The sequence below is a fragment of the Barbatula barbatula genome (assembly GCF_947034865.1).
Source record: "Barbatula barbatula genome assembly, chromosome: 14".
Lineage (NCBI taxonomy): Eukaryota > Metazoa > Chordata > Actinopteri > Cypriniformes > Nemacheilidae > Barbatula > Barbatula barbatula.
This window is the reverse complement of record NC_136777.1, coordinates 18,431,590-18,459,582: the sequence shown is the minus strand read 5'-3', so window position 1 is coordinate 18,459,582 and position 27,993 is coordinate 18,431,590. Positions and strand designations below refer to the sequence as shown.

The 27,993-nt window shown below is 37.2% G+C and overlaps 2 protein-coding genes across 2 annotated transcripts; one reads left to right on the top strand and one right to left on the bottom strand.

Moving 5' to 3' along the window:
- On the top strand, positions 1–15,837 carry fbxo9 (F-box protein 9). Its single transcript, XM_079472666.1, has 13 exons — positions 1–324; positions 670–744; positions 1,215–1,337; positions 1,443–1,500; positions 1,569–1,668; positions 7,800–7,930; positions 8,014–8,128; positions 10,422–10,540; positions 10,628–10,718; positions 10,803–10,898; positions 10,986–11,079; positions 11,182–11,336; positions 15,160–15,837. The coding sequence occupies exons 1-13, from the start codon at positions 322–324 to the stop codon at positions 15,266–15,268; spliced, it is 1,269 nt and encodes a 422-aa protein (XP_079328792.1). The 5' UTR covers positions 1–321; the 3' UTR covers positions 15,269–15,837.
- Positions 15,824–27,626, bottom strand: elovl5 (ELOVL fatty acid elongase 5). The gene is made up of 8 exons (XM_079472667.1): positions 27,144–27,626; positions 26,361–26,425; positions 25,085–25,272; positions 21,634–21,711; positions 20,231–20,402; positions 19,124–19,248; positions 17,480–17,614; positions 15,824–17,393 (listed from the first exon to the last, which is right to left on the bottom strand). The coding sequence occupies exons 2-8, from the start codon at positions 26,416–26,418 to the stop codon at positions 17,274–17,276; spliced, it is 876 nt and encodes a 291-aa protein (XP_079328793.1). The 5' UTR covers positions 26,419–26,425; positions 27,144–27,626; the 3' UTR covers positions 15,824–17,273.
- Positions 27,627–27,993: the final 367 nt, after the last annotated feature.

Genomic DNA, 27,993 nt, shown 5'->3' with positions numbered 1-27,993 from the left:
GATATCTGTGCCAATAGCATCTGTCTGCAGACGAGATGCACTGTCAGACACATGCACTCTCAGGGTTGTGACTTTTATTTTGACGTTTAGACTAACGTTCGTGACATTTATTCTAAAACTGAAGCGGATGTTATTTTGTCGCAGAAGTTTGAGCTTTGGCTGAAGCAAAGAGTATTGTTGTCGATTAACTCATCGTGATGGCTGCCGTTTGTCGAGCTCGCAAATTTGTCCGTTGTTGCATGCGGTTTTCTGATCGTGATCTGTAAATAGTTTGTTGAAAGCACGTTAAACGCGACCTAAAAACGAACTAAATAAGCTGATATGGTTAGTAAAGTTTGTGTTTCTAGGATTAGCCAGCATGCTAATTAGGCATTAACATTAGCATGCTAGCAGTCATGACGTGTAATTGTTCTGTCAGAATTAAACGAAACAAAGCTTCCTCATTAATGTGGTTTCTAAAGTTTTGTAAATCAAAACAATGTCTTAAAACTATGTTCACATGCATTGAATAAATAAATGTGACGGTGACTGTTTGGTTGGTCAGTCTTATTTTCACACCAAACATGGACTTGCTTATAGTTTTAAATTAAAGAGCTTTGCTACTTGCTTAATTTTGTCATGTGTAATGCTGGATTCTGTATGGAGTTACTGATCAAATGCTATTTCTAGGCTGAAAGCAACCAAAATACTGATGGCACTGTTAAAGGAGAGGAAGATGAAAAAACTGAGGATTCAATGATGCAAGTTAGTGAACCTGTGTGTGTTTTTAGACATGTGAAAGAAAGTTGAAACTATCTTAATTCTGGTTTAGCTATATAAAACATATAACATAATTAGTGCAGATGAATATTGATAGTAAAATTTTTATTATCCACAAAAAATATTTATCAAAACAAGGACATATACAATATAAAATAAAGAAATCTTCAAAATTTCACGCACGTTATTCAGTTTTATTCCTGATTTTAGTCCAACTTTAACTGTTATTCCTAAACATTTCATTTTATACTGTGGTACCAAGCATTTCACTATATATCATACTGTGTTTGGTTGCGTATGTGAAGCAAATTGAAGCAGAAGCACAATCTCAATTAATTTTTTTTAACGTTGTCCATGAACGATTGGGAAATACATGGAAGTTCATTGGTCAAAAGGTTTATTTCAGATAAACAATGATTGTTGACCTATTGAATAGTTGATGATTGATGTTTCAGTTGGAGCTCAGTGCTTTTAGGGCAAAGTGGATGTCTGAGCTTAAGCCTGGTGCAGGTGAACAGAGAAGCTTCTCTAAAACTGCCGACCTGAAGAGAAAGCAGGAATTAGCTAAAGAGAAAAAGGTACACGAACATGATTATTTGAGACATTCACTGTACACATTATCAATATATTTTAAAAGCGATATGATGACCCGGTCACGTGACCTTAACCTGTCATTTTCATAGGCCCGAGATCTGTTTTTAAAGGCTGTTGAGGAAGAACAGAATGGAGCTGTTTATGAAGGTTTGTTTTTAAAAGATTTTCACAAAATAGATTAGAAAAAGTTATAATTTAGTATTTTTATGTCACAGCCATCAAGTACTACAAGAGTGCAATGCTGCTGGTGCCAGACATTGAGTTTAAGATCAACTATAGCAGAACTCCTGATCCAGACCGGGTTGGAGGGAACTAGTAAGTTCTGTTTATCGTTCAGTATATCCGATGTTCAAATTGTTTGAAAAACCAGGACATATAAGATCATTTTATGTAGTGTTTTCCAGGTTTCTAAAGTCGTTCAATATCCTTTTTTTTGCTTTGATATGAAATATTTAACAGGCTAGATATTGCTCATGTATAAAAGTTCTGCATCGGGCAGAACTCGATGCAGAGAGCAGAGAATTGTAAATCCGTGAGCCAGAAATGACATGTTGCTGTGTAAATAAGATATATACCATAATTTAGTTTGAAGAATAAGGTAAATATATGATCTATAGGAAAGGTTACCTTAAATGACTTCTCTTGTGATCTGCTACTATTTAGAAAATAAAATTAACTTGACCTTCAAGGACCCCGCTAAGGTAATGGTAGGGGAACACTGATTGTGCATCCAGGATGCGCATAAATTTAAATAAAGAAGCGAATGCATTAAGCTCATCATTATGAGGTCAGGATGCTCATGCACGCTTTTATGCCACTCTGCATTGGAGTCTTATATACGGTGAGTTTTGTGCAATAAACAGAGATAGATAATAGTGTTTTTACTTTTACTCAATTTAATGATGAGACTGAAAATGGAGTCATGCTCTATTCTTTCATAAACACATTTGAAAATGGGGGTCAGATCTGGCCTAGTGGTTAGAGCGTTGGGCTTGTGATCAGAAGGTTGCAGGTTAAAATCTCAGTGCCAGCAGGTCATGACTGAAGTGCCCTTGAGCAAGGCATCTTACTCCTGATTCCTCTGCAGTAATGTGACACTGTAAAAAACTACTTGTAAGTCGCTTTGGATAAAAGCGTCTGCCAAATGAGTAAATGTAAGATGTTTTTACCTTTAATACAGTACTTAAGTACATAAAAAACTGTATTTTTTAGTTTTAAAATTAAACTACCTCATTCAAAGAATATTTTGATTTTAATGTAATCACGGATTAAAATGTTTAAACAACAGCATTTATTTATGTAATGTAGTGGAGTAAAAGTATGATCTGCTTTATAATGTAAGAAAATACTAGAATTGTAATTGGAAAGTTTGTCAAAGGATTAATAAAGTAATCTAAAAAATCTTTATTAGATTTATCTGAAAAATAATCGTTAGATTAGTCGACTAATAGATATTATTTTCGTTAGATTAGTTGACAGTAAAATAATTGTAGTTGCAACCAAGGGTGCACCTTTGGTTTGAGAAGTGGGGGACACAAAACGGGGAAAATGTTTTTCTTTTATGTTCTTTTACAATTGAATTAATATGCCAGCAATCAGTTTACAGTTATGTTAATGAACAAACAAGCTCATTTTATTAAAGAATGTGCAGTGGTTTTAAAAAGTAGGGTGAGTTATAACAACAGAAAATATATACACCGGGGAACAGAGAAACGCTATCGAGACCCTGCGATGCTATCGGAGCGATGCTATATGCAGCTTCATGGGCAAGCTTATTTACAATCAAATAGTCTATGCTTGCGTTTCATGATCACCTTTTGTTTCATTTCCCGGTTGCACCAAAGTCAGTGAGTCGCAAAAAGACGTTGTGTCGTATCGTCGCCCTTATTTTTTAGTGGGTATACGGAAATTCTTGATCTTTTCTAGTGGGTATACAGCGTATGACGTAAATTACACCACTGATTTAACATACCTAAACAACGACCAGGGAAGCCCACGTTTCTGTCAAGCCTTGTCATAACACTAACTGCTTTTAAAAGAACTATTTATTAAACAGTAAAAAAATAAATCAGGCGTTATGCGTTTCTTCCCCATAGAAGTCCATCTTAAGGAAACAGCTTAACATAGCCTACCGAAACATCGACCACTTAAAAACACATTTCTATTTAATTCAATTAAAACAAGTGATTGAAAATAATCTTTCAGTGATCTATTTTTAGAGTGAACACGAGATGCGCGCATCGACAAAGGTAGACTGTGTCCTGCTCAGTCCTAAAGCCTACCTCTGTGGTGATGACGGCGTGTGGTTAAATCAAACTAATTTGAAAGTAAGGGGGACACCAACAGGATTTTGAAAGTGAGGGGGACATGTCCCCAGTGGAAATAAAATTTTTAGACGATCTTTCCCTCCAACGTCTTTCTGCTGTAAAGCCTGATTGCTCTCTTCCCTGCGTCAACAAGCGTCTCAGCTAGGGTGGCCATTTCCATAACACCAAAAAGGAGGACACTTTGTGGCATTTAATGAGGCAAGAATAACTGCATCTGGTGTACTCGCAAATACAATACTATTTTGTATTATCATGATACAGTGATTCTGTAATAGCCTACTCTATTCATTGCCAGACAATTTGATCTTCAACATATCTTGACGTAGACCTATGTGTAACAGAAGAGGTCAATGGCGGCTTTCCCTTTACTACTAACGTCCACTTCACAGCGACATAGTGTGCAAAATCCATGGAAAGCATCTCTACTGCTTTTTGATATGAATTTGTGGTCTTTTGTCCATTCCGGATTAAATGATGTCTGACGTTTCAGCAATTTAACGTTATGATTTGACGTAGCCAGCACGTGGACTCCACGTCGTGGAGGCTTGTTTACATTTTTAACCAATGATATATCAGATATATATTTGACACCTCTTTCAGCCAATCATTTGTTTGACCAGAGATCTTACAGCGTCAGACCGCTGCTGCGTCCCAACAAAGGTTTTAGAGCGTGTTTTTTAAGGCAGATTAAGCGCAACTCCGAAAAGGAGGACAAATGAGTGTCCAGCTTGAGGCTGCGCCAGATGCCGGACAGAGGGCTTAAAATCCGGACTGTCCGGCCAAAATCCGGACGTATGGCCACCCTAGTCTCAGCTGACGACATTTTTTTTTTACTGTGGCAGCCACCATCTTGTTTCGAAAGGGAAGGGTGAGGTGAGGACTGAGAGATTGGTTGCAATTCTCAAACACAATTAGTGGCCACTAAAAATCCCCAAAATGCTGAAAAAAGTTATAAAAGATTTCTCATTGAAATAATGCTTAATTCCTCCTGAAGAGTGATGGAATTAAATGCTATTGTATCATGTATACTTGCATGCCTGTGGTATGTCATAGAATAAAGCAAAGAAGCAGTGGAAAGAGATTAATTATTGCTTATTCTACAAAGATATTTGAATATGGCCTGGACGCATTTGCTGGTCCCCCCTTAGAAAAGAATATAGATAATTGGATTATAGTGATATTTCAAATTTATGTATATTTTTAACTTTGTATTAGCACTTATTGTATTATTGCTCCTGTATGACATATCGCTTATTGCTTATGAGCGCTTTGTAAGCTTTGGATAAAAGCGTCTACTAAATGAATAAATGTAAATGTAGTGCGAATGATAGAAAAAGAACCAAGGATAACTGCCAAACAGATATAAACTGTAATCCAAGGTGAAGGTACGTCAGCTTTTGATCGCACCATCCGTCGCTTTTTGAGCAAAAGTAGGCTCCATGGAAGAAGACACAGGAGGACTTCACTTTTGAAAGAAAAATATAAATAATTTATATTGACAAGCCACAATCCTTCTGGGAGTATGTCCTTTGGACAGATTTTACATTTACATTTAGTCATTTAGCAGACGCTTTTATCCAAAGCGACTTACAGATGAGGAAACATTGGAAGCAATTATAACAACATAGGCAACGAAAATACATAAGTGCATCAAACTAGTCCATTAAAGCCTAGCACAGTATAAAAGCTAAGAATAGTGAGGTTAGTAAATGTTTTTTTTTTTTTAAGAAGGAAAGGGAAGAGAATTAGGAAAAACTCAATCAGCAACGTGTTGACGGAAGAGATGCGTTTTTAGGTGTTTTTTAAAGATGGCAACCGAGTCTGCTGATCTTGTAGCAGCTGGTAGATCATTCCACCAATGTGGAACAGATCCAGTGAAGGTACGGGAGAGTGACTTTTTTCCTTTTTGGGATGGTACCACTAGTCGTTGTTCCTTTGCAGACCGCAGTGATCTGGCAGGAACATAGATCTGCATTAGCGAGTGGAGATACGATGGTGCAGATCCGGTGTTGGTCTTGTAGGCCAGGAGCAAAGCCTTGAACTTTATGCGGGCGGCAACAGGGAGCCAGTGTAACCTGATGAAGAGCGGAGTTACATGCGCTCTCTTCGGTTCATTGAAGACCACTCTTGCCGCCGCATTCTGGATCATCTGGAGAGGTTTGATTGTGCAAGCAGGAAGTCCAGCCAGAAGCGCATTGCAATAATCCAGTTTGGACAGGACAAGAGCCTGGACTAGGACTTGCGTAGAGTGCTCCGATAGGAAAGGTCTAATTTTCCTAATGTTGTAGAGGATGAATCTACAGGACCGGGTGGTGCTGGCAACATGACTTGTGAGGTTAAGCCGATCATCGATTACCACTCCCAGGTTTCTGGCTGTGCTGGACGGTGTAATCGTTGATGAGCCTAGTTGAATGGCAAGGTTGTGGTGAATCTTTGGGTTGCCCGGGATCACAAGCAGTTCTGTTTTTGCAAGGTTTAGCTGCAGGTGATGATCCTTCATCCAAAGCGAGATGTCACTAAGGCATGCCGCGATGCGAGCAGCGACCGTCGGATCGTCCGGTTGAAATGACAAGTAGAGTTGTGTGTCGTCCGCATAGCAGTGATAGGAGAAGCCATGCTTCTGAATGACCGAGCCGAGGGATGTCATGTAAATGGAGAAGAGTAGCGGTCCAAGCACTGAGCCCTGTGGCACCCCCGTGTTGAGCTGTTGGGACGCGGAGACCTCATCTCTCCAGGATACTCTGAATGACCTACCCGAGAGGTAGGACTCAAACCATTGCAACGCCATTCCAGAGACACCCATAGCACTGAGAGAAGCCAGGAGGATGTGATGATTGACAGTGTCAAAGGCAGCAGACAGATCCAGTAGGATGAGCACAGAAGACATGGATGATGCTTTTGCCAGTCTCAGGGCTTCGATGACTGAGAGCAGTGCAGTCTCTGTGGAATGACCGGTCTTGAACCCAGACTGATTGCTGTCCAGGAGGTTGTTTTGCATGAGATAGGAGGAGAGCTGATTGAACACAACTCGCTCCAGGGCTTTGGCGATGAAGGGAAGAAGGGAGACAGGCCTGTAGTTTTCTAGCAGTGTAGGGTCCAGGGTGGGTTTCTTTAGAAGCGGTGTGATGCGGGCCTCTTTGAAAGCTTTGGGAATGTCCCAGTGGTGAGCGAAGAGTTGATGATGTGGGTCAGAGCAGGCACAACCGTTGGAGAGATGGCCTGGAGGAGATGGGTGGGGATGGGATCCAGTGGGCAGGTGGTAGGGTGGTTGGAGCCAACGATCTTTGAGACATCAGCTTCAGACAGAGGAGAAAAGGCAGGGAGCACACACGTGTCAGCGATGTGGGCGGGTTCGACAGATGGTGGCGTAGAGAACTGGCTGCTGATGGCAGCAGTTCAGATGAGTCAAAACTGGAGCTTTCTCTATGTTCACCGACGAAACAATCAAGCTTTCAAAGTACACCATACCTACAGTAAAACATGGAGGAGGCTTGGTTATGTTTTGGGGCTGCTTTGCTACATCTGGCAAAGGGTGCTGTAAATCTGTGCTGTGCACAGTGAAATCTCAGGACCATCAAGGCATTCTGGAGCGAAACGTACTGCCCAGTGTCTGAAAGCTCTGTCACAGGTCATGGGTCCTCCAACAGGATAATGACCCAAAACACACCAATCACCCAAGAGTGGATAAGAACAAAACATTGGACTATTCTGAAGTGGCCTTCTATGAGTCCTGATCTGAATCCTATCAAACGTCTATGGAAAGCGCTGAAACTTGCAGTGTGGAGAAGGCACCCATCAAACCCAAGACAGCTGGAGCAGTTTGTTCAGGAAGAATAGACCAAACTACCTGTTAACAGGTGCAGAAGTCTCATTGAGAGCTACAGAAAATGTTTGCTTACTGCGATTGCCTTTTAAGGTTTTACAACTAAATATTAGATTAGGGGTCCCATCATTTTTGTTCATGATATTTTCATTTGTTTTATTATTTAAAAAATTATGTTGAATAAAAAATCAAAAGCAAATTCTTATTTCTATTAAATATGGAATAAACAATGGTGGATGCGTTCATGACAGGTTTGTTTGTGTGAGATACGTGTTTAATTGTCACAATCTGTTTAGCTTGGAAGAAAACAAAAATGACGGGGAGATCGATGATCTACTTGCATACTTCCAACAGCAGCTGACACTAGGAGACGTCACAATGAAGCTCTGTGAGCCTGAGACAGACACCTCTCAGGTGCATATTTCAGGTAATTTTCACAATGCTGCCTGTCTCTTTGGATTTCACAGACTGTACCAGTTGAACTGAAAGTTTGTCTTTTCATGTCTACAGCTTTGCCCCTTGAGGTCCTCATGTATATCTTCCGCTGGGTGGTGTCATGTGACCTGGACCTCCGAGCCCTAGAGCAGCTTTCTCTGGTGTGCAGGGGATTCTATATCTGTGCTAGGTGAGCTCTCATGGCAAAAATAATTTGATTTAAAACGTATTCACCTGGCATGTTTAAATAACATAACATGTCAGAGATGTTGTGTGATAAAAAACAGTAAATCAACCTGATGCTGTTCTGGTCCTATAATAATCACTATCCGAATGTCTAAAACAGGGGTCAGCAACCTTTGCGACCAAAAAGCCATTTTGGGCCCGCTCCCACCAAATAAAGTGTGTCTGGCCACAAAATATATGTAACCTTTAAATTACTATAACACATGTTGTTATGCATATGAAGTAGTAGTTACCCAGTTGCAATATAGTGCCATTTTTATTGTATTTAGCAATTTATAAATGTTTATCCTTGGAAAGAAATGGGAGTGTTGCCTGGCAACAGGAGGGTTGCGATGTGGTGTTGCACGCGCTGCTTGATTTAGACTTCAGCTTTTTTCTGTGAACTTTTGTTTTGGCCTTTGTTTTTGCAGTGTTTGATGAAAGCCACAAGAGACCGCCGACTCGCCATCATGCGTAAACATTATGAGAAGCGCCCTAGCCAGACAAGATTTAAACTATGCCGGTAGTTAAACAGTTTGGTTTAAAGACGAAAAATTTACTAAGCAGAATGTATTCTCACCATTCAATTTCTTACATACGCACACAAAGTATTTCTTGAAGAAATCTGGACAAAAGTGGACAAAATAGATGGATTACAGCAGCAGGTGCATCTGCCTCTTTCGTCCACATGTGTTCCGATCTACCAAAAGAAAGCGTATTATTACCAGGCATAAACAGGGCCTTATAAAGACTGCAGGGAGCCGCAGTAGGGGGGCAGAAGAGCCACATGCGGCTTGAGCGCCACGGGTTGCCGACCCCTGGTCTAAACAACTCACATTTCAAGACTGAAATTCACACAAAAAAATTCTGTCATCATTTATTAAACCCTTGTATCCTTTAAAACCAGAAAATGCTTTATGTGGAACACAAAAGAAGATATTTTGAGAAATCTCTCGGTTGTTTTTTGTTCAAACAATGGAAGTCAATGGTGTTGTTGCGAGTGTTCTTTAAAATATATTTTGTGTTCTGAAAAAGAAAGTCATACAGGTTTGGAATGACAAGAGGACGAATAAATGATGAAATTAAACTAGCGTGAACTATCCCCTAAAGTAATAAAAAAATACAAAAACCACTAGCACTGTTAAATATTTTGTTCACGTGTGTACTCAATGCTGGAAGTGGGAAAAACGTTTTGTACTCTCTTGTTCACGTTGCTATATGTGCAAATGATTACTATATTTGTAATTTCTACAATGAAAAAAAGTATTTGGACATAACTGGTCAAATATATTATTTTTTCCAAAGGCACCATTTACCAAATAACTGATTTAATAATGTTTAATGCATATTTTACCAAATAATTGTCCTTTTATTACATTACCTGTGATAATAGATCTGTTAATTAAATCCAGCATATACACACAGTCATATCTTGTGCCTTATATGCTAGAAACAATCTGTTGAAATGGGTAGCTCCGCGCTAAGGATAATAGATAATAGCCTTTAATCTTTAGCCAAAAAAGCGGAGGGAAGACCAGAGTGTAGCTTTATAAAGGATTGTCTATAGGAGTTGTAAGCTATTACGCTTTCTGAAAGTATTACAGACCCTTCCATATTCCTATAATAGGCCAGGGTTGATCGATCTTAGAGTTTAGAGGTCCCATATCCGACTTCGGTGCCGTTCTAGGCATTTATTTCTGGGTTTGAGGTGGAATTATCTGAAATCCCAGTTGCCTGGAATTTAGCATAAGTGCTCCCTCCATGTAGCAGGATTTCATCACTATTAATCACACACACAATGACTATTTTACCTTGAGTGAGAAAGTACAGGCAACATGTGAGAAGTGCAGGTACGTAAGAAGAAGTGAAGGTACGCTAAAGACTAAAATATAGAAGTGCTGTTACTGTGTACCAGCGCTTGAACAAATCAAGCACTGTGTGTACTTACATTATCGTTACCAAACATTTCCAGCAATGTTTGAATATAGAGAAATTCCCCATCACCTACCTTATCACGTGTCAACATGGCATGTCAATAGCTTCATGTCTGCGTTATCCTTGGTTTCAGGTTTCACTACCAGAGCAGTAATCGTGAGAGATTTGAAAGCACTACTGTTAGATTGCTTTCCTGTAAAACCTAAGATACACCAACTGATCTGCACAGCTCCAGATGCAGTTACACACACCCCATGGCAGTACAGTGAGGCTGATGGAAAAATGTGAATTATAAATGTATTAATGTTTGTGTCTTCTTGCAGGGACCCTGAGATTTGGCGGTCTGCCTGTTTGAGAGTGTGGGGGCGGAGCTGCACCAAAATGCTTCCATTTTCATCCTGGAGAGAGATGTTTTTGGAGAGACCACGTGTACGTTTTGATGGTAAGCATGCATGCTTGATACATAATGTGCGACTGTGAAGTGTGAAGCACATACAGCACCTAAAAAGGCACCTGTGGTTTAATACAGGTGTTTACATCAGTAGAACCTCATACATTCGTCAGGGTGAAGAGTCTCTTGATGGCTTCTACAGGGCTTGGCACCAGGTAGAGTACTACAGGTGAGCTATCATCTTTTTCATCTCATAGGATTCGAAATGAAATACTTTAATACTGTCAGGGTTTCACAAAACTTGATGTTTCAGGTACCTGCGCTTCTTCCCTGATGGTCAAGTGATAATGTTGACCACACCCGAAGACCCTTTGGTCACAGTTCCAAGATTGCGGAGCAAGAACCCCAGGTATGTTTCCATTTTAAAATGATGAGCCTAGTTTCTTGTATGACTTAAAATCTTGAGAGGCTGGTATCAAGTCTTTCATTTCCACAGGATTGACTCCACATTGTTTGGCCAATATCGGCTGTCCCAGGATACGGACAATCAAACCAAAGTGTATGTTGTTGTCTCCAAGAGAAAAGAGGAGGTTGGTTTGCCCATTAATACGTTGCTTTCTTTCCCACCAGTGCTATTCTATTAGTTTAGTATTTTTACAAACAAAATTAATTGAAAGGTCATCTTTCAACAGAAGGTTGCAGACTATCAGAGGAGCCGGTTCTTCAGGCGGAACCCTGTTCCTGAAGCAGAGCGCTCCTTTCATGTAGGACTGCAGTTATCCTCTGGAGGATGCCAGCGCTTCAATAAGCTGGAGTGGCTCCACCATTCTTGTTACATCACCTACAGGTATCTGGCACATTTGAGTTATAATACAGCAGAATAGAAGTTTCCCTGATATCAATTGGTTGCTGGAAAGAAATAGCTTTTTCCAAAAATGACAGTGCTGTCCACTTGCTAAACATTAATTCTAAAATTGTACTTCATTGTGGCCAATGTAAACACACACACTCTAAAGTTTCGGGAGTGACAACCGCATTTAAATGCGGGAGTGAATTCACAAAAGGTGGGTGTACACGGTACAAATTCGGACAGTCGGTAGGTCGTGAGCTCTTGTACACATCTCAAGTGTATTTATTCGACAATCACAGACGGAGTCACACACAACAAGATTTTACTAAGATATGACGAATTCTTAAGCTTGCTCTCTCGTTGTGAAAAATCTTTTATTATTAGTGCCAAATTATAAACCTGAAAACAGGCCTATTGTTACAACTGCAAAAGACTACCAAAAGAGTGACAAATGTTTTACATTTACTAACTACAAAGATGTACTACTTAAAAACAAGCGCATGTGGTATATAAGGACAGTAACATTTCAAAATATCACTTCAAAACAACTTTGTGTATTTTTTAAGAATGGGACCTCCACAAATTCATAATCGGATGGAAAAGAACTGGCAAAAACCAGAACTAAAAATGCCATCAAAGAGCAAACCAAAAAACATATAGCAACTCATTAACCCTTCAAAAATCAGTGTCACTGTTCAATATGTAGGTGATTGTTCAAAGGTAAAATATTATTAGACATTTTTTTTAATATGGATGAGATTGAGCTAAAATTGAATGATTTTGCATAGGTGGGATCAATGTGGTCTGTAAAAATCTAAACATTTGTTTTTGCTTAGTTAATGAAACTAATGAAATTATTGTATAATTAGATCTGTTTCAGCAATTAATTTAACAGTTTACCAATTTTAAATCTAAAGGCTACATGAAAAATGCACACTGCCTTAAGAGAGTAACCTTTGAATAGTTTCTGGCAAAAGGACAAAAGAAAACTATTTTCTTTATTTGCTGTTATAATTGCCATGAAAAACTGCTTATACAGAATATAGAACAACACATTAAACAACTTTCCTTTCTAAGAAAAACTAACCTACTCTGTAAAAATATACAATTTCAAATTGTTCTCATAATAAAGTTTTTTTTAGTAGAAGCAGAAGAATGCATTGTTTTGAATATACTGAACAAAATTTGTCTAAATGTGAAACCAAACAAAATAATTTGGTTGACTGTACTTAGATATCTAAGTGATTGTCCAAAGCGCGTCAAGAAGTTTGACCAAACAATTCTAGTTAATAATTTTGTAAAGTCGCCACGTCCTTTGTCCAGCTTTATCATCACAGAATTTGTCAGGACTGCATCCTGCCTGCTCTACTAACCTTGGAACAATGAGACAAGACTGGCTGAGAGAAGAGTACTGTTCAGCACTCTTTGATGCAACAAATACATCAGTTGTTATTGGAAGTGTTCCTGGTTCCGGTTGATCTAACTATTGCAGCCTAAACCTTCGGAATATATATATTATGATAGTGTAGTGTATGCAAGATTAAAAAGATGCATCTTTAGTCTAGATTTAAACTGACAGAGTGTGTCTGCTTCCCGCACAGTGAGGGGAAGACTAGATAGGAGAAGGATCTGCCGCCTGCACTTGACGAGAGAAGTTCACTCAAGTATTGAGGAGGAAACCATGCAGGGCTTTATAGGCAATAAAAAAGATTTTAAAGTTAATGCGATGCTTTAAAGTAAATTTATACTTTAAATAAGATCGGATAAATATACGGATAAATAAGATCTAAGACATTTCAAAGCTATTCCCTTAAAACCGACATAATTTTCGAGTCTATGTAGGAGCATGCTGTGGTCAATGGTGTCGAATGCAGCACTAAGATCTAGCAGCACCAATAAGGAGATACAACTTGTTACTCTGATCAAAGCAGTCTCTGTACTGTGATGTGCTCTAAATCCAGACTGGAAATCTTCATTGATGTCATTCCTTTGGAGGAAGGAACATAATTGAGTTGAGACTACTTTTTCCAGAACTTTAGATAAGAAAGGTAGATTCGAAATAGGTCTGTAGTTAACTAGTTATCCAGGGTTGAGCTGTTTTTTTTTTTACTAAGGGCCCATAACAGCCACCTTATATGCTTTAGGCACATGTCCCAGTGTCAGATATGAGTTAATAATGCTAAGAAGAGGATCTATAATTTCTGGGAGCATCTCTTTCAATAGATTTGTAGGTATAGGGTCTAGCATGCATGTAGTTGATTTAGATGATCTAATGATTTTAGAGAGTTCATCGTGATCTAGGGTGAAAATAATCACAATTTCTCCTTATTGGTGCTGTAATTAGTCGTTTGTTCAGCGGGTTTCACTTCTGGTTGCATAGTTATTTTTTCTATAATATCTTGGATTTTATTTGTGAAATAGTTCATAAATTCATCACTGCTATGCTGGTATACAGAATCAGAAGTCGCTGACGATTCATTTAGCCACTGTGTTAAATAAAAACCTAGGGTTGTGCTGGTTTTCTTCAATTAGTGATGAAAGGTAGGCGGATCTACAACGTTTTTAGGGCTTTCCTGTATTTTCAAAGACTATCCTTACATGCTGTGGAATACCTCTAATTTAGTTTTCTTAAAGTTGAGTTCCATATTCGTGCCGCTTTCTTTAGAGCCTGAGTTTTTTCATTATACCACGGTGTCGGGCTGTCATTTTTAATCTTCTTTAAGCGCAGAGGAGCAACTTTGTCTTGCGTTTCCGAGAAGGTGGCGTTAAAAATTTCAATGGTAAAGTCAAGATCTTCGACCTTTTTACTCATGCTTGAGATTTGAGACAATACAGGCAAATTATCAAGAAACGCACCTTTTGTAGTCGAAGTTATTGTTCTACCATATTTGTAACTAGGAGTTTGATTTGCAACTAGGAGTTCAATTTGCAACCATAGGGTAGTGAAGCAAGCATGATACCAGATAATGATCCGAAATGTCTTCGCTCTGCTGTCATCTCCATTTATACTGTAAGACAGTATTAAATCTAAAGTATGATTACGAAGGTGAGTGGGTCCTGACACATGTTGTCTAACGCCCATGGAGTTAAGAGTGTCTTTAAAAGCCATTCCTAAAGCATCTGTATCGTTATCTACATGGGTGTTAAAGTCACCAACAACAAGGACCAGTACTATTTCTGATTAGAACCCACCAATTTTTTAATAAAATCTGTGTGGTGCCCTTGTAGGCCTATATACAATAGCCAGAATACATTTTAAGGATGTATCCTTAGTATTAGGTGTTGATACATGAAGTACCATGACTTCTAAAGAATTGTATTTAGGATTAGACTTCTGGGAAATGCTAAAAGAGTTACGGTAGAGTGCAGCAACACCACTGCCTTTTAGGCGGCTCATTTTTATAATAATAATCTTCGGGGACAGACCCATTTAAAGTAGTATAATCATCTGGCTTTAGCCATGTTTCTGTCAGACCGAGCATTTCTATTTTATGATCTGTTATCATATTGTTATGATACTTATCGGGTGAACTCACTTCTTTGAGATACTGGATGTTTAAAATTTTATTTATACAATAAAGCATAACCAATCTTAGCATGATTGCTTAATGGGATATATTCATCTGAAATTCTGTTAATTTCAATGTTCACCACATTGATAATCGTATGAAACCTAAATAATACAAGTAATAAAAAAGTTTATTATTTAATGCCACAATCCAGTATTACTATTTTACAATTCAGCAGTATGAGCTGCTGTTGTATATATGCTATTGCAATGTTTTATGCTTTCTTACAGTACGTATGTTTCTTCACACAGATCAACTGGAGAGACGGTAGTCACTGCATTTGATGTGGACAAAATGTACACACCTTTGTTTTTTGCACGAGTAAAGAGCTACACAGCTTTTTCCGAGCATCCGCTGTAGGACGACCCACGAGATGCATGCAAGACACCTTACTGCCACCTCCACTCACTCTTCTTACTGCTTCCAGCTTTTTCTTATCAATATAAAAGAATGTTGTGACTTTTTAGATTCCTATAGTCTTAACTGTAGCTAAAAGCACTATGTTTTGTTTTTGTGAATACATTTATATCTGTCACAATCTTATTACAAAGGATAGAAAATAATGTATATAAATATATATAATGAATGTTCAGTTTGTTTCTGTGAATTTCCGGAATATGTCTACTGGTAACTGAATCAGACAAATAAATGAGCTAGATTGTGTTTGCTGGTTTTCATGTAAATGTAGGTAAATTATGCTCTTTAATTCTGAAAGTTAACATCAAAATAAAAGTGACCCTATTTACTTTATAAATATGCACGACTGGGTTTACTTTGCACAATTGATCAGTGCATGTTATTCCAAAACGAATTATCTTTTCAAAACTTTACATTCAAGTGTGTACCTCTGGCATATTTAATGTAACACCAACTTTTCACTATGAAACAATGTATCCATGTTAACTTCTATAATAAAGTATATAAGTGATAAAGAGAAAGCTATAGAGTAGATTTCTAACAGGAGATGCATAATTTTAACAGCATTGTAATAGCTACACCCCTTTACTCTACCATCGGTTTGAATGTCTGTTTAAACAAATATGCTTCCAGAAACAGATCTAGTGTGTGATGTAGATAACAGTCTCATAATTTTACTGTGTGTTTGTTTTATAACAGAGAACAATTAAGTAAATATATAAAGAACCAATTAGTTTACCCATTGTAGCATTCACCACATACTGTATATAGATTTTACAATAAAATAAGAGACAAAAAAAGATATTACAATAAGATAAGAGACCAAAGAGGGTGACAGTAAATAAAACTGCTTATCTGCTGACAGAGTAAAAGTGAAAACAACATACAGTAAATAAATTAATTCATTAAACAATATTTTGACACCAGGAGAAATGAGGAAATATTTATGTAACTGCAGATTTGTACAATATGTCAAAAATTAAATCAACGTGCGGGGAGTGAAAGTCTTAACTTACAAAGCAGAATGCATTTGGAGACAATTGCATATAAAAAACTGCATAACTATAAAAACTCTGTATTGTAGATGACAGTATGTAGCACAGTAATAATATACTATGTAGTGCATAATACTATAAAAATGTCTATGTGTGCACTGTGACTAGCTCATGTGAGACAGAACAGCACAAATGAGACATTAGACATTTCACAGGTGTTTAAACTGTGGTAGATATGCTTTAATAAAGCTTTGTTATGCTGAAGTACATACACTGCTATTATACTACATTCTGCAATAGACAGATCTGTGCTAATATAATGCAGAAAATAACTGAGTGTGTGTAAACCTTTGTATGTATTCATTGTTTTCGAGCTATTAACCTTGTGGAATCTGTCAGAAAACATCCAGGTTACATTTCAGGCCAGAATCAAGAGTGATAAGGCAAAACCGAAAGGTATAATGAAAACAGTACTTTTTATGTAAACATACATTTATCCACTAAATTAAAATCAAACAAAAATGTTACTGTATGTTAAAGCAAAAAGGACTTTGTTTTCTATTCCTGTTTTATCATTTAATGAACATGTGATCATCTGTCTATGCTCTTGTCAAGTCTACTACTTTGTATCCACTGCTGCTCAATGAATGTGGCATTACCCTATTTGGTTAATTGCTTGGATACATTGTTTTTGTCCTCATATCTACAAACAACAAGCTTGGTTAAGGCACTAGTGCAAATCATTACATTATTAAGGCTCGCCTCTTTCAAGAGTCGTGTACTAAATTGGACCTTATTTGTTGTACTGCTCTCTTCCTCTAATTGTTTTGATTCAATATGAATAACAAGAGGCTGGGCTGTGCAAATAGTGTATTATAGTGAATTAATAAGGATAACTTCTTTGCTGTGTTACACAGATGCTTATGACAGAGCTGCAATTGAAGAAACTGCTGTCAATCTGAACGAGATTTCCTGTTTTTAACATTCTCATTGGGCTTCACCCCATTAGTGTAACCGTTTACTGATCCATTTGAGAAATCAGTTTTTCTTAATCCCCCATTTCTCTTATAAGTCTGTGGAGAAAACGATTAAAACATTTTAAGGCTTTATTTTTAATAACATTCAAATATTCAAAATGTTAAAATAAGGATTCGTTAACCTTGATGTAGAAGTTTGCGAAGAGCAGGATTAGAGTAATCGTATAGCCGATCTGGAAATAAAGCCAGCCCATAGGGAAACCACATGGCCAAACCACAGCACAAGATGTTTGCAACATAGTCAGGACAAACTGGACCTACAGTAAAACAGGAAAAAGCCATAACAGTTCAGCCTTTACAGATTTTTTTAGATTTGCTTAAAAGTATTTTCAATACAATTTTACTAAACTCTTTACACAGTTAACTTAGCACAACATCTGTCTGTGTTAGCTACAGTATGTTTGCAATTAACACATTTCTTGTTGCTTTGACAAAAAATGCATACATTTAACACAAAGTGAAACTTCAAAAAAAAATTACGTCAACTTGTTACAAATCATTTTACTAGTTTTCTCAAATTATATTAATGGCTTGGTTCAAATCAAAATGTATACATTTCAAAAAACCATCATTATTGTGATAAGGGTTTGCTTTAGTTGGGCTCTTGAATATATTTTAAAGGGATAGTTCACCCAACAATCAACTTTGTGTGATTTTTACTCACCTTCATGACATTAAACATGTTAAGAAAACATCTGGCATCTTCGGAGGACAAATAATATAAGATATTGGGTGACATCCGAGAGCTTTCCAGGCCTCCTTATTTAAACCATGGTGTGAGTTTTGCCAAGGTCCAGAAAAGATTGGTGAACTATCCCTTTATAAACTGTCATTGTCTGTTGTAACAGTGTGTTAAAATACATTTGTTAAACTAACAAAGTGATTGATGGTTGTTTTCATTGTGTGATTATTTAAATACTTGCTCAGGAGTGTGTTATTAATGTATGACTATTGTGTGATCTAACATGTGTGAGATTTGAACAGTGGTACTTAATACACAATATGAACTAATCAACACACTCAAAAAAAATGTTAAATTGCTGACTCAATTAGACATCAAGAATCAGTATCTGAATCTTAACAATGGTGACAATCAACAAAAGAACGCTTCATGTAGCAATGCTGGGTAACATTATAGTACAAAACATTTTCATGACTCGAAGCCTGCATTGCAGTTTATCTGAATTAGTTTGTTGATTTTAAGGAACCACTGTTAGATCACACAATATTCACACATTAATAACACACTCCTGAGCAATTATTTAAATAACCACACAATGATAACAGTCATCAATTTGTTAGTTTAAAATGTATTTTAACACACTGTCACAACAGACAATGGAAGCTAATCATTCAAATACATTCAAGAGCCCAACTAAAGCAAACACTGATCACAACAATACTGGTTCGTTGAAATGTATACATTTTTATTTGAACCAAGCCATAAATATAATTGGAGAAAAACTAATAAAATTTCTTGTAACAAGTTGGTACAAAGTTTCACATTTTACAGTGTAAAGATGTTTCAGCTATGTTAAGCAATTCTCACATGTCCTGGAATAAAGATCTTCTGAAGACCTTATTGGTTTTATTGGCTTAAAATTGATATCATCAAAAACGTTTGAAAAACCTAAAACTTGGTGAAACTAATTACCAGCAGAAACCACAGAGTCCAGTTAAATGGAAATAGCCATTAAAAATGAAGGGGTTGTTTGGCATTTATTGAAATGAAAGCATGAAGCTCTTAAAAGGATCTGGGTACTTGCCAGCTGCCCTTGAGTGATGTATTTTTTCCACCACAGATATGGTCTCAGGGCAGGGACAGCAGACAGGCCATAATACGAATACATCAGCACATGAATAAAACTGTTGAACGTTGCACCAAAATACGCTAATAGAAAAAGAGAGATATCCGTATTATTATTACATTCAAAGTGCCCCGTGTACAAGAATACATCACATACATGACACGAGGTTTTGACCAAAATGGAACAGAATAAATCAGATTTGAAGTCAAATAAAATAAACAGAGTGTCTATTTACACAGAGTACAAATATCCCGCCTTGTAGGCAGAGACTGTTTTCACTAACTCGACCCACCCAATATGTGATTGGAATAGAGAAAGTGTAAGACCGACGCCATGTCAAACAGTGACTCCACTGGGGTAAGGTGTAAAGTCTGTATAGCTTGGCATGGGAGACTGGGGTTCCAGTCTACCTCTTGTAGAAAACACTCTTTAAACTTTTTCTATTACCTTACAGATCATAAAGGCATTTTTTTCAATAAAATAGATTTAAGACTTTAAATTATTTTTTATTCATAAAGTTTAGGGTATGGTTAGGGGTAGGTGTAGGTGTAGGTGTAGGGCTTTAATATCTCAATAAGTTTTATAAATATAATGATTATCTGTAATTATTGCATAATGTTTAATGCACAACAATACTGAGGTGCAAATAGTAACATCATCTGCCACTATATAAACCCTATACAAAGCAAATACAGCTATTTTCATTAAGTGTTAACAGCATATCGCTAAGAAACTTAACACTTAATGCAAATAGCCGATGCCTTCTGTGATTTGCACTCAGTGCTTAAATTGACCTCTGTGTAGAAACAGTGAATTGTGAACAAGCTATTGCTAATGTTATTGCCTAGTGTTATTGCCTAGTGATGAAAGGAAAAAAATATTTCAAACACTAGGTTTCATAGGCAGCAATGGTGCATATAACTCTAAACTACAGAGCAGTAAAATTTCAATTTGAGAGGCATAGTACAAATAGTCTTGCCTTAAAACTTTTTACAGTATATTTTTGAAATGCATCCTAAAATACTTAATAGCAAAATCAGCGGTGATTTAGAGTGAGAAACTTACAGTGGCCACATGGCACCCAGTTCAAGACAAACCACCATATGTTGGGCATGGTGGCATGATGATAAATGTGCAAGAAAGTGATCTGATGGTTGTTTTTCCTCAAGATGAAAAAGAAAGTATCCATAAACTCAATGAGTTTGGAGAAGTAATACCACCACAGGACATTCATCATCTTTGGAGATAAACAGGTGAAAATAGATTAAAAGTGTTTCCAGAATTAACAACATTAAGGATATCACAATACCAATGTCTCAAGTCACACAAGCTGTTAACCTTTATAGATGGTTTATCAGACGCACAAGCCTGGCCCAAAGTAAACTTTCGATCTGTATGGGGTGTGTTTCCTAAAAGCATTGTTTGCCAAATATGCATCGTTCCAGCATAGTTCAACGTTTTAAGTGTTTTCCCAAACCATCGTTCTAACGATCAATCGCAAGCAGCATCACAAAGTTGCGTGATTGGAACAACAGGTGGTTCGAAGCATAGTTCCTTGATATTATGACATGTAGAATAAAGCAAAGTTTACCCTGTAAGCAAAGTAAGCAAACAACATGCAGCGCATTCTTTATCCATCGCATTCTTTATCCATCACTCTACATATATTCAAATTCAATTTCACAGCCCTTAGTTGTGCTGTTTTTTTAAATAGTGACGTAGGAGGAAACTTATGAATGAATTATATCATGAAATTAAACAACAGAGAGGAAAAATACAAATAGTATCACGTTAAGCTTGATCTTCATAGAGGTGCATTATAAAAAAAACACATGACGTGGCTTAAGGCAGCGACAAACTGAGAACTCAACTTTTCTGTTACATTTACATTAAGTCATTTAGCAGATGCTTTTATCCAAAGGGTCTTACAAAGAGTTCAGGGAGTAATAAAGTGATATGTCATACAGGAGCAATAATACAATAGGTGCTAATACAAAGTATTATTATGTTATCATGTTTATGTTTGATATCAGTGATAAACAAAAACGTTTTTTGGTTGTTGCTTTTCGTTGTTTTAGTATGTTAAACTTTTTCCTTATTATTTACTTCTGTGGGGAACACACGATTTTTCAATTTATCCTGTCAATAAGGGTTTGTTCTTTTAACAGAAGCTAGTGTTTATAACAAGAAATTTGGGCTTATCTGGTGTTTAGGTCATTAAATATAGGTATTTTGAGTTTGTGAAAGTTAATTCCTATGGAGAAAATCACTAGCTAGCCTCCAGCTGCGCTCGCATCAACACCACGTGATTGCAAACAACCTATTGCATGATTTGCTACTAAAACGACAAGGTTAAGGTTGCTGCGAAAACCAGAATAAATGTTGAAACATAATTTTAGTAGCATGGACAAACCATTTAATCAATGATAAAGGAATAAAGCCATGTTGTTGAAGTGTTGTTGTTTTACCCTATTATCAGCCTCTCCTCCGCTGTGGGTGTTTTGGCAGAAGAAGTTGTAACCGCCTTGAAGTGCTGATATCACTAGCTGTAGACAGAAGGATTACAACAAACAACATCATCAGTTTGACATCATTCCGGTCTACCCACCAAAGATGTTCATGTAATTGATTGGTTGTGTCAAAAAATATCCACAACAACCCTCTCTAATAAATAAAACACATGGTATTACAATGGTATTCTGTGACATTCCATAATATATTAAAATGGAAACCATTTAGTGAAATACTGCTGTGGAAATATGAAGAAACCACTCCAGTTCAACAACAACAATCAACAATTCTGCATGTATTTTAGCAACTGCAGTCAAGTATCTAATAAATTTGAACAGACACCAAATCCCCCAACAGCAATGTGAAAGATTTAGAGAATCAACAACAATAATATTACTGTGTCGTTTAAATATGGATATGAACTTCAAGATCTGCAAACATGATTATTTTTGTTAATATAAATGCAAATTAAAACAATATTTTCATTTTGAATTTGGGATAAAGTTCCCTAGTTCACAATATGAAGCAAAACTGAACCTTTCATTTAAACCGTATTCAGAAATACTGAAAATGATTTTAAAGTGGTCTCTTGAAGTGTTTTTCTATGATGACAACGCTCAGCATCACTGAAAGCTAAAGGTTAGATTTTACATGGAATACAAATACATATATTATAATAAAATGTAAATCAATGTTGTGAAAAACAGAACTGGACTGAACACTGATATTTTTTTATTGCAGAGCCCTTGCACACCAACAAGGGTTTTAAACATATTTTCTACGTAACTGAAGTCAAACACAAAATGCACAGCTGCGCTGGTCTGCAGATGTACGGCTGATGCATGGAAATATCTTTACTGCCGAGTTGTACAGAAATTGACCATTATAACTATCAATTCTTTTAATTCTCTAAACTGTTTGACCTTGTTCTCAGCATCTCTCTTCTGACAGTGCACGCCGGGTCTGTTATTGTTCACTGTCTCTGTCTGAATAACACACTTGTTCAAACATTGGAGTGACTGCAGAATGGAAGATTCTGGGTTCAGAACAGCTAGGAATTTTTTGCACGGGCCTGGGCAAAAGTGAGCGGGTCTTGGATGTTAATTTTTTATCTTTTAAATAAACTGCAGTGCAGCACAACACACTCAGCACAACAACAAACTACAAAGTCTCAGTCACAAACACGTTTTTAACAAGTAGACCTATTGCATTAATATTAGACTTGCATTAAAATTTATCTCGTTTTTATTTATTTACCTAAACACCTTTATTCAAATTTTCGGTAAAACGAAAATGCCACTTATTTAATCATCTAAGCACATTTATTTAATTACCAAAAATTTTAATTACCCGCAATAGGGCAAACAAACTAACAAGGTTCAAACACAAAACTTCACACGAGAGGGCAAAACAACCAAGGTCCAGGATAATATAAATAATAAGTCCAAACACACGACAGGCAGATGTTTACCATGGTAATCCAAGACGAGACACGACGAGGCTAGATAACACAATGAACCAACACGGGACAATAAACAGAAGGGAACTATATAACGACACTAACAAGGATGATGATAGAGGGCAGGTGACGGGAATGAACACCAAAGGGAAACTAACAGGGAGATAACGCGGGGCAGGTGCGGTGAGGACATTTTATCGTCCATAAAACACTTGTGCCCAGGGGCCTCTGAATTCTTAATCTGTGGCCTGCATGTAGTCATAGGTAAAGTCGGTTGATGATTCCGTACCAATTTATGGCTCAGAATCTAGAAGCAATATTATATCCGTGGTTGTGGTTATGTGAGCATCATCTATTGTCCTTAAGTGCAGGTTGGTTAAGGAGTTCTCTCCTGTTTTTATATGTAATTGTTTATAAAAAATTAGTTTGATGCAAAGTGCAAATCGTGAAAACAAACTAAAACGCGCGAAATGGCTCAGGCAAGATAACTGCTAATTGGCTAACACAGATGTCAATCCAATTCATTAAGCATCAGGCCCGTCTGCTGGCTACGCCCCTTTTCACAAGCATAAAATACCCGTATACAGTACACTCAGAGCCAGATCTCGATTTAGTTGATGAAAGTGATGAGCTGCTCTATTGTCCACATAGTTACATAAATAAAATTAAGGAACTGTGCTTACTAATGTGATAAGAATCATTTGATCTAATGTTTTAAATGGAACAAGTTCTGCACTGTATCCAAAACCCCAGATAAAAGTTATAAACCTCTGCCGTTATGTTGCGGGTGAACTTTTACATCTCTTTTGAATGCACTTAGTTAATTGTTAATAAAAGGGGAAAGAGTGTAGAAAGAGTGACAAACCCATCACTGAATTAAGCAAATGTGAGATCAGAGAAAACCTCAAAAACTAAAAAGGTTAATGCTCCGGACATATCTGTGCTTATCCTAAATTTAAAGCTGAGAAAGCCAGTGTATGTGTCAGTTTTGCAATCCAGATGTCGTGAAAAAAAGTGCAAATTATGCAAGAGAGGACTCTGGACTTTCAGGTGCATTCTGTCTTTGACTCAGCTATAGAGGGTATGGACGTGTCGTCACTTTACCACGTGAACACCACATGAGCACACCAGAGCGCGCCCGTGTGAGGGGAAAAACATTCAGCAAAATGACTGCTCACAATATTAGAAAACGCAATTCTGTGCAACATTACAGTGTCCAGGAACACCTGATTCCTTCGTAAGTCATGGGGAAGTTGTAAGGCTCACTGTTGAGTCCAGCTGCTTGTAATTTCAGCAAATAATTGTTTGTTTTAGTGCCGGTTTCTTTCTTCTCTATTCTTGTCAGCCATTTTGCTGTGTGTTTTTCCACTCAGGGGAACGTGTCCTGGCGCACAAGGGGGCGTGTCCAGGCATGTTCACATGGGAAAGTGACGTCAATGCATACCCTATATTACTCCGTTCTGTTGCATCATGCAAATACGCCATACACTGTTTATTTCCCTGAATGCACAAATACAGCAGGTGCACACGGATCCTGTTAATGATAACATCTTACCAGTCACATGAATTGTGTGATACACCATAAAAAGAAGCAAGGCTTATTGAAATTCATCTGTCAAATATCAAAACTGTCTTGAATTTCTGAAAATTCAAAATGTGGGGTGCAAGCCAAGTCCATTTGTATTGTTAAAATAAAATAGAACAACTGCTAAATTCAATTCAGTATTTTTTGCCTAAACAACCTAAACCCAAAATGTTTTCGTACTGAACTGGATTGTTGCACAATTCCAGAGGAAAAAAATTTAATTTTCAAAATAATTGTAATTTAATTGTCATTTTCAAAATAATAGATGAGTTCTTTAACCAATAATCAGTAATCAATTTGCAAATACTACAAAACATCTTTTCAATCCTGTGCCATTTTGAGGAAATGCTTATGTTTAACCGACCTCATAGAACATGTAGAATGACAGAAGCGTCAGCCCGAGATTATATGGAACAAGCAGAGCTCTGCAGGAGTATGCCTGTTTATTCTTCATGTATTTTGGTCCCATCCACACAATCAGAAGGTACAAAACAGTGAAGGTAAAAGTGGGGATGTAGTTATCCAGTAGAAGCCATCCCCGAACACGAAGATCTAAAATAGACAAAAAAAAATATATGCAACAGAAAAAGTACAATACATTTATTGTTATTATTTATCTACACCTTTAAAATAACCAAGCCTTGTAGGAACATTGAAAATCTGCAGAGACTGGTGTGATTTCTGCATTTTATAGTTTTTATAATGGCTTTAAGTCATCCATTCAGAATAAAGTAAAAACGTTTCATTTTCTAATGCTGATTTTTCTAATAATTGAAATTGGCCTGATGCTGCGTGGTGGTTATTCTCCGATAACATGACCATATACTGTAGGGCAGGTGTTTTCAAACCGGGGTCTGGGGACACTCAGGGGGCCTCCAGCAGGTTGCAATAGGTCCCCGGAAAATTTCAGGAAAAAAAAGATCAAGCAAACCTTTTTAAAGTCATTATTATTGTTTTATAAGTGTGTATCTTGTTTTTTGCTACATGCATAGTTTTCAGAATTGTTCATTTTTTGTCTCTTTCTAGTGAGATTTTCTCTCTACAGTTTTTTTGCACTCATAGTGAAAACATGTTATTTGTATAATTTCACATATACTATTTATCTAACAAATTTTTAATGTTTCTTTACACATAAAATATTACAAATGGACATGTATTTTAGAAAAGGTAACCTCACAAAAGGTTAATCTAATTTGGAGGTCAAAGGCATAATCAAGGTTGAAAAACCCTGCTGTAGCGTACACAGTACTGTGGTGCATATTGCACATCAAAATGTGATACACTGCCTGGCTAAATCATCATTACAATCTTTTACAGAACTTTCAAGTTTTAAAAGTTGTTTTAGAGAACAGGAGGACTAAAATGTGAAACTTGGAATAAACTGAATGTTGGGGACGCTGTTATTATTATAGTTACCCTTTTATCCTTATATCCTTTTAGTCGTTTTTATTGGTGTGAACAGGCTTATTTATGTCTAGAAAAGTTATGTTTACATGTGTTTCTGAGGAAATAACTAAACACTGCCAAATGTTGCCATGTTAGTGGCATCAGACATGTCTACCATGTAAAAGACACCATCAAAAAATCAAAAGGCAGAAAGAAAGACAATTTAAAGATGGTAAAAGTTGTATTCTTCTTACCCCTTGGTCCCATCCAAGATTCAATATATCTGTCAACTCTGTGATTAAAGGTCTCCATCTTCAACCTTTGATGGAAATCACATAGAGATTAGTAAAGTTTTTAAAGGTTCTGTAGCATAATGGCGTAATTAAAGAAGTTAAACTGGTAAAAGTACCAGAACATATCAGACCTGTCTAAAGGGATTGTAGAAGTCAACCTTACTGCATATAAAACTTTATCGACTACTGTCTCTCGTGTTAAATTCTCTTTATTGTCTTGTTGCCCTCATAAAGCATCAAGTGTGCTTAGACAGGTCTCTAAAACATGAAGCCTTTATTGCCATCAGAGTTACAGAAGTGTACTTTCATGAAAGAGGCTAGTTTTCTCTTGAGCCCTTTACATGGACAGAGGCTGCCACAACAAAATGAAGCTGTTTTTGTTTATTGCCTACATGCTCTTGTAACTTGCAGATACACTACACAAACACATTGTAAATTCGCCAAATAAACACACATACCGTCAGGAAAAGCTCGACTGGATGCATAATACTTCAACAAGAATTATGACAAATAGATGGCACATTTGCCGTCAGATATCCAAAATGAGCTGCTTTATACAATAGAACTCCATCCAAAGTAAACTATTTCAGATTTGCTTGCTAAACACTAAAACCAAAAAGTCCAAAGTCTTACCCTTTAAATCTTTATTGTCGTTTTCAGATGCATTTCACACGCGTGTCATCCTGCCTAACGCATCAATGACATTAACATTGACCAGTAAAAAAATATTCAAATGCATCTTACCTCTGTTCTTTCGTAGCCTACTCAGTATAGCGAAACTTCGTAGATAAGTGTAAGAGTGTAAGAAAAGCACATACAGTAATACGCGTAATGAGTGATGCGTATAACGGGACTAGAGCAGATCGCAGTCTTTATACTGGCGTGGTGGGGCAAAGTCTGAGCACACTGCGTCCTCCTCTGACTTCGTTGTCCTGCTAATTTCAGATAACGTACAACTGTGCAAAGACTTTCTATTAATTTGGAAAACGTGCACATTAATAGATTAATGAGATTAGAGATTAATAAATAGATTTCGAAAGTCTGATTATTGACAACAATAACATGTAATATGTTGTTATGACTACCTTGTCACACATATATTCACAACACTATCAAATATTTTGATTCAATTTATGTATGCATTACTTTGAAAAATAGAAATTATGATAGGAAATCCCGACGACTCTTGCAGGCGTGAACAAAGTCACGCCATTCATCTGAAGTTACAGTAGACCAATCACAACGCCGGTCTTATGTGGAGCCAGAGCGGACCAATCATAGCTCCGCTCTCATTTGACGCCACAGCAGGCCAATCATACTGCTGCTCTCACATGAAGCTGGACCAGGCCAATCAAGCCTTCTTCTGATGTGGAGCACAAGCGGAAAAATCCAGTTACTTTCTTCAATCACAGCACGTTGCATATGTTTCAAGAATCTCGTGAAAAAAAACGAGCAAGCGGTTCTAATCTAAATGTATTCGCATGTATAGTGTTCGAACATATAGCAAGGCCCAAGAAGCAGTGGGTTCTATTTCGTTCTTACTGACCTCCTATGGCAGGCTATTTTGTCATTAAATCCTCTGGCGGTCTATGGC